At 45.7% G+C, this 7,135-nt stretch overlaps 1 protein-coding gene across 1 annotated transcript; it reads right to left on the minus strand.

The window, feature by feature from the left end:
* Positions 1-1,406: 1,406 nt before the first annotated feature.
* CER1 (cerberus 1, DAN family BMP antagonist) lies at positions 1,407-6,853 on the minus strand. The gene is made up of 2 exons (XM_085640801.1): positions 6,129-6,853; positions 1,407-2,009 (listed from the first exon to the last, which is right to left on the minus strand). The coding sequence occupies exons 1-2, from the start codon at positions 6,684-6,686 to the stop codon at positions 1,716-1,718; spliced, it is 852 nt and encodes a 283-aa protein (XP_085496927.1). The 5' UTR covers positions 6,687-6,853; the 3' UTR covers positions 1,407-1,715.
* Positions 6,854-7,135: the final 282 nt, after the last annotated feature.

Genomic DNA, 7,135 nt, shown 5'->3' on the forward strand with positions numbered 1-7,135 from the left:
GGACCCCATTACTTAATGAGCTGTTTACTCTGCTAATTTGATGTTTTTGGGAGGTGCTTTGATGCGGGACATATTGCCTCATGAAACTGAGGTTTAGCACCATCACAAATCCATAAACTGTGGGAGAACTGAACGAAGTAAATTGTGGGGTGTCCCAAATTTTGGGGTATAGTCTTGCTCCCATGCATTTAATGCTTGGGGTCTCGGCTGCCACACAGGCTCTGGTGCCATTGGCACTGGTCAGTGGTCTGCAGGGGCAGGGAGGGTGAATCCCGGCTGAGGTGCATATTTTTTGAGGGCTTAGAACATTCCTCCATGGGTGCAAATGGTTCCTTGAGGGGCAGCCTTGCATAATTTTACTGTATTGTTTTAATATTGGGACACAAAATTATGGGTGTGAATTCATACAAATGATCTTTGTTTTGCTTTTTGCTTTCTTTATTAGTCTGTGACAAATGTGGCCATAGATTTTCCAGGTCATGGAACCCGTGCAGGAGTTCGAGTGGTGATGTCACCTCCGTGGCTTAATTCTCTACCTGATGATAACCTAGGACACACAGTGCCGTACATAACCAGGGAATGTCATTTAGGGGTTGCTGGGGGTCACAGCTGCAACCCCTGGCTTGCCCCTTGCGACCCCAGGCACTGCCTTTGTGACCCCTACCATCAGAGCTGGCAGACTCAGTGCCAGGACAACATGGACAGCTTGTCCTTATTGATGCTGGTTGGGGCTCCAGTTTCCTTTTTTTGTCTCAATTCTTTTATTATACTAGTAGTGAATAACAGCATATTATTCACTATTGGCGTACTAAAGAATGGAGTACAATTAGCTGGAATATGACCCTCCCTGGCAGCTGAGGTAATATGATGTAGCATTTCACTCACTCAAAATAGACTGAAGAGAATGTGCAAGACGCCATTGTCCTCTTTCTAAGTGTTGTCATCATTTTAAAATCGTGTGTAGACATCGGCTTTACAATCACAGATTTAGAGCAAACTTCGCACTGTTATTATGCTAACAATTTCCTTCAGGTGGTACCTGGTCGTACTTGTGCAGGCACCAGAGTGCTGTAATGGGCATATTGTGGGAAACAGCCTCAAAGACCTGCAAGTTATTCCCCATTTGTATTGGGAAATCTTCAGCAACAAGAAGCTACCTGACACCATGCTCAAACAGTAGTTTTCAGGGTTTTTGCACCCAACTCAAGCGTGGCGCTCAAACGAAGGCAATGCATGTTTTTTTTCAGAGAGGGTGCAAAGTGAGGGCATTTGCTAGGGAGGAGAGGGGTGGGAGTTCCTCCGTGGATAGCATTCCTTTTCATTTTTCAATGAAACGTAGTAGGAGAGAAAACAATGTTTTTTTTTCCTTCAGTTTATTGCATTATAAAATATTCCATAGGAAGTAGCACAACTGAACTGATTCTCAACACACAACACAAAGAATCATGCATGTAGGCAAATAGTGGAATGCCAAGAATATAATTAGAAAAAAAACTTGTTGTTACATATATGGATTTATTTCTTTAAGAAACAATATATACAGTTGACACCATTGCCCAACACTGCATCTGAGAGTGTGGAGGTCACATTTTGAAAATCTTGTAGCCATTTTACTAGTATTTAGTGCTCACAGACACACCAGAACACTGTGGCACTAAGCTCTCAAGACAAGAAGCTAAAAGTAGTCCGCTCACTGGTGCCCGGGCACATGTGAGTTACTTGCTGTCCGGCCCATCCGTGTCTAAGTTTGCCTGAACGACTGCTGGCTTTGTGTGTTTTCCACGCTGGACCTCGCACTGGCATTCTTCTACTATCATGACCACCTTCACCAGGGTGGTGAAACCAGTGCAATTCATCTGCAAACGGTGCATGGTGAACTTGGTCGGCAAACAGTGGGAGCAGAAGGTGTAAAGATGGTCTTCCGGGCCGGGAACATGGAAAGAGCTGCACTTGCCAAAGCACAGGTTGTTCTCCACCACGACCTTCTCACAGTTTTCATGGACAATGCTCTGAAAATGTAAAAAAATTCCTGGTTACTGTAGTTTACTTCTGTTTCAGCAATCTAGTCATCAATGTACATGTTTTTGGTTAACACATATGTAGATATGTAGGGCCTTGGAGGTATGGACTACACTTGTAGGCAAAAAAAAAACTCACTGCCCAGTGGCCTTGCAGCTATCCAATGAGTACAATAACAAAATATGTATTGTCTTTATGATCTTTTCTTTAATTATATAGAGTGACATATTCATAAAAATATTTTAAGAGAGCTAATTACATGTGTGGTTTGTCCAGAAACATCCTCATTTATTTATTGGTGTTTACGCAAAAGTTACTGGATTCACTCACCACACAGCACAAACAGCATTATATCAGGGTCTACAACGGCTACAGGACAACTCATAACAGGGAAATGTAAATTTAAATATGTTTCGAAAGCCTGGTGTCACATGTCCACTGATAGTAAGAGTCACACATGAAAGGTTCTCCAGGCATCTAGTAGGAGGCCGCCACGCATCGATACACCTCTATAACAAATCAATGGAACGTATGAAGGAACCTCTAGCAATGATTGGGTTTCCTGTCATTACTGCACACTGAATCCTACCCATGGACAGAGGACTCCACTTTTGGAGGCTGCTAAGCAGTGGTCAATTGGATTTTAAAAAGTATGGGAATTGTTATGCTGTACGCAAAGGGGGCAGAGTGAGTGAATGTTGGGGTGGGATCAAAGGCGTGGCTAAAACACAATATTCTGTACATTTTTTTGGTCTTTCACCTTCAGGTAACTACCTAAAAAATAAGGCCGAGCTAAAATGAAAAATAAATACAAGTTAAGTTAACCATTGGAAAATCCACTATTGTAAATTATGAAACTTCTATTAGTTAATGCACTGCAGAGGTCTGTGTCTGTAACCTGAGAGCTACAGAACTGAATCCAGGTTGGTGCAGTGGAGAATAGTGACTTGTGTAGGTTTAGTCTTCCCAGTCTTTGACAAAAAGCACTGTGAATATGCAAGTCATTATTTTAAACTTGCATTACATATGATATAAGATAGGCTGCTACAGAATGCGCGAAAGATTTAAAATTAAAAAGTACTTCCAAAATATACATTTTAGCAATACCCACATTGTATGCACATGGTGCATTTTTTTATTACAGTATTCAAAATCACACATTTCAAACCTCAGTTCGCAATAAAAAGAATAAATCTGTGTCATCAGGATGCATCTAGTGATTTCATCAATTAAAGACAATACTGGCTTCCAAGCACCCTTTACATATATGCTGATAAACCAGTTGTGCACATTTACATTTCTTTCAGGGAAGCAGGTACCCTGGCAAGAAGGATTGTTTAGCTGTCTGTCCCTCCTCGGTTTCGTGGCACAGGAGACTCCCTGTCTTAGACTTCAGTTGAAGGATTTCAACTCCGAATTAAACGTCTCAGGAGGGTTGTCTTTTCACAAAAAGAGTAGGGGAACTGTTTTTCTTAAATTCAAAGAAAATGATGAGCACGTCGTGCCCCTCGGATCCCGCACACTTCGACCACTGCCTTAAAGAAAGAGTTAAAGGCATTTTAGTGGACATAGATTCAGCTCCAAAGAGATCTCCTCCGAGACAGCTCGGGTTCTTCTGCGTATCACTGAATGGCCACCGACGCTGAAACTGTTCTGTTTGTCGTCTGTGCACATTTTTGATCCAGAGCTTTGAATTTCATTCAAGACTTTTAGGGTTTGTTTAACTTCCAGAAGCTTTTGACAGCTGTGCGTGTGCATAGGTAGAAACAATAATTCTAGGAAACTGATGTCTTTTTGACCTACAAACTTCTGGGTCATGAAGACTCGACCAATAAATAGCGGTTAAAAAAACACCCTGGTGCATCTCTTACTTTAACCCGGTGTCCTGGTGTTTCTGAATTTCATTTATAAACTGGGGCTGAAAATGCAGACTGGAGTGTGAAGATGCTATTGTTTGTTATCACTATACCGCGTTGGGTTTGTTGTTATGTTCGAGTACCACGTCACAGTGGTACCTGACGGCACGGAAAGCACGGTGGGTGTAATTTGCCCTCGACTGTTCATAGGTTACTTAAACAGGTGTTGGTTGCATTTGCGCCCGCCTATGCAGCAGGAATGGGTCTTAATGAGCATGTTAGTGGTTGCATTTGCTTTGCACCGTCACCGTCACGTGACTGGTGGTCACGCACTGAGCAGCTGCCATAATATTTGCCACCGGCGTCTTCCAGGGACTCTCCGCCTCATATTCATCTGAGTGGTTGCGCCGCTCGCGGTGGAGCTTCCGCTCGGCGCTCGTTGGTGCGAAAGTGATGACACATAGGACCAAGGCGCGAGAGCTGCGGAGCTGAAAAGCCCTTTGCAAAAACTAGAAACCCAAATTAGGAGGACACAATCCCCCTGACCGCCATCTGTGTCCCTCAAGCAAGGAATGCACATCTGAAGGCAGACAAAAATGTCAACAGTTGTGCGTTGTCGCGCGTTTTTCTCCTTAAGACTCCACTCTGGCCATTGCACATAACATCTCATCTTCTCGTTGGGGAAGTGAGGCTTTACCAGCAGGGACTGGTGGGTCTTGGCGCTGTGTCTGTGGTTATCGACCACCCTGTCAATGTCAGTAAGAGCTGTCCTGTGTTGGACTGGCCTATGTGGCAACCAGGCAGTGCTCAATGGGCTAGTCTGACAGATTAGTGCGTGGGCCTGTATTTTTGCAGTTTGTGGGCCTATTTTGTGGCCAGGTGGGCCGCTTTTTAATGTTGATTCACATGATATTTAAACAAACTTTGCATGCAGCAAACACAAATGCAATCCCCCATACTTTGCAAAATACCCATATGGAGTGTCTTTAAAAGTTCAATACTAGACTGATTTGCAAACGCGGGCCACTTTTTTTTTAGCTATCTGGTTCCCTGATGGGGCCACGTTTATTTTGTCGGGCAGACATATTTTTTGACCCAATCCGAACCTGGGCCTGTTTCCAGGGAGAGCTCAAATATACCGTGCATGACCCCATGCACACAAACCGCACCAGGCCTCATTTAGTCAAATAGACATATAGTTAAGTGTCTTAGCCCAACCTGCCTAGACACATTTCAGTACAGGCAGTCCTACATAACATAACGTGTGTATTTGTAACACGTTCACCCAAGGGTATCTTGGCGCTGAATAACAGATGTTTATTGTTACCCAACTCAATTGCGCTCATTTTATCGACCTTGGAAGGATGAAAGTGACCCACCAGGATTTGAACCTGTGACCTACACACACTTCCAATCAACTACTGTGCCACTACCCCTCAGAAAACGAATTGCTTTACACAATTCTGAGATTTTTGGGTTATGTTTATGATATGCAATTACGTAAATGCAAATTCCATTTGTGCTTTTGCTAAAATGTGGGAATTCTTGCCTCGCGTCTGTCAGTAAGGGGCAGTAAATAACCATAGCTGGTACGTCTTGTTTTTGTAAAGTGCCCACACTGCCCTGTGCCTGCTCTACGGCGCTGGTAACAGAGGGCGGTTTACAGAGGGCACGAATGTAAAGCAAGACGTTAAATGGCGGTTGGCCCCAGTTCGGTCACTACTAGTTATTTGAACGCATGCCTCTGATCGGCCGTGTTTTGAGGTTGAACCTTTATCTCAGAACGAAGTGGGGTATAGGAACATTGTATGGCAAAAGTGTGTATTTGAAGAAGAACTCGAATACGTACAATGTCTGTGATCCTGCTGTTTCAAATAGGTTAGATTCCACGTAAAAGTTTGGGAGCAACATTATAAGGATATGAACTTATTGTAAGAATCGGGCCACTTTGTTAGAGCCGCCATAATGGAACGTACAACTTTGTTGACGCCATAAACACGTCATGCATGGGTTACAGACTGATGCTGAATGGAATTGCGTGCTATGTTATGCTTCTCTGCGCTATAGTGTGCCAAGTGTTTCTATGTGTCATGTGGCTACCTGCTTTTGTATCGTGTTATATTATTGGGCTGTGGTACCATTGTTGATTTATAGATTGCTGGGGGCAGTTAGAAGTCTGCTTCAGTGCGCTAAGACACCAGGGGGATGTGTTAAAAGGAGGTTATACAGCCATCACCAGTAGATGCCGCTTACCTGGGAGAAGGGCAGCGTGCGGCAGTTTTCCTGCTGCGTCCCCTCACTCTTCATGGGCAGAGCCAGCTCCTCCGAGGCCGAGTTCCTCCTGAGCAGGAAGAGGTTCCAAAACTTCTTGGCGTTCTTCATGCCTGTGGGCTCCTTGTTTCTCCTCTCGGGGGGAGGCGGCGGGAAAGCGTGGCTCAGAGCCTCCAATGGAATGTTCTCGGTGTCTGGCAGCCCCCATGTGCCCAGGCTGCCTCCCAAATGAAGCTCGATAGGGGGTAGACTCAGCCGGGCCTTCTTCCTCTCTCCCGCCATCTTGCTTCCTGCGGGGTGTAAGGGCTCGACCAGGTCTGGCTCAGCAGCCGGACCTAGCCCACCGAGCTGCAGCATGTCTTTGAAGGCGTTGGGCTCGACCTCCAACATCTCTACGCCTTGGCCCTCCCTCCCGAGTCGGACCTGGTCCTGGTAGGACAGCAGTCGCGCTTGCCGCCTTTTTTTGGCCTGCAGCTCTCTCCCTAGCCTGCCCTCTGCGAGCCCGGTCATCACCAAAAGCTGAAACAGCAGCAGACGCATCCTGGTTCTCTGTCTCTCCTATGTGTGTGCAGAGGTGCCCTCGGGCCCTGTCCCTTTATACCGGAAGCAGCGTCATGGCTGCTGCAGGGGGTCCCTAGGGCAGCAGCTTTGGCACATTTACCTTGGGCCTTAATTATAATGGGGGCATTTGTGCTAATTGAACCGCCAGCTCGTCATCTAGGCGTGTGTATGTAAGGGGGGCGCTTTCAAGCCGCGGCCCGGGGGGTCATTGCTTGGCGGGGCAGCTCGCAGAAGTTGTTGATTCGCCGTCTGGGAAAGAGGCGGCCCACCCTCGGGTGTGTATTACCTAAATCAACAAAGCATTTGCGGGACCCACGAGTGCGTATTTCAAAGAAGGGCTGACCAGCCATCGGCACTGGATAAACAAATGTTATGCACAGCGGCCCTGCCCAGCAGTTGCACATCAGTCAACGTTTATTTACTGAAGA

The sequence above is a fragment of the Triturus cristatus genome, chromosome 2_1, assembly GCF_964204655.1.
Source record: "Triturus cristatus chromosome 2_1, aTriCri1.1, whole genome shotgun sequence".
Classification (NCBI taxonomy): domain Eukaryota; kingdom Metazoa; phylum Chordata; class Amphibia; order Caudata; family Salamandridae; genus Triturus; species Triturus cristatus.

Bases quoted from the DNA above. Each gene is read 5' to 3' on its own strand.
- CER1 (XM_085640801.1), bottom strand. From the start codon at position 6,686: ATGCGTCTGCTGCTGTTTCAGCTTTTGGTGATGACCGGGCTCGCAGAG. The intron at 2,010-6,128 runs GTAAGCGGCATC...TTACATTTTCAG, and splicing joins GCACGCTGCCCTTCTCCCAG to AGCATTGTCCATGAAAACTG.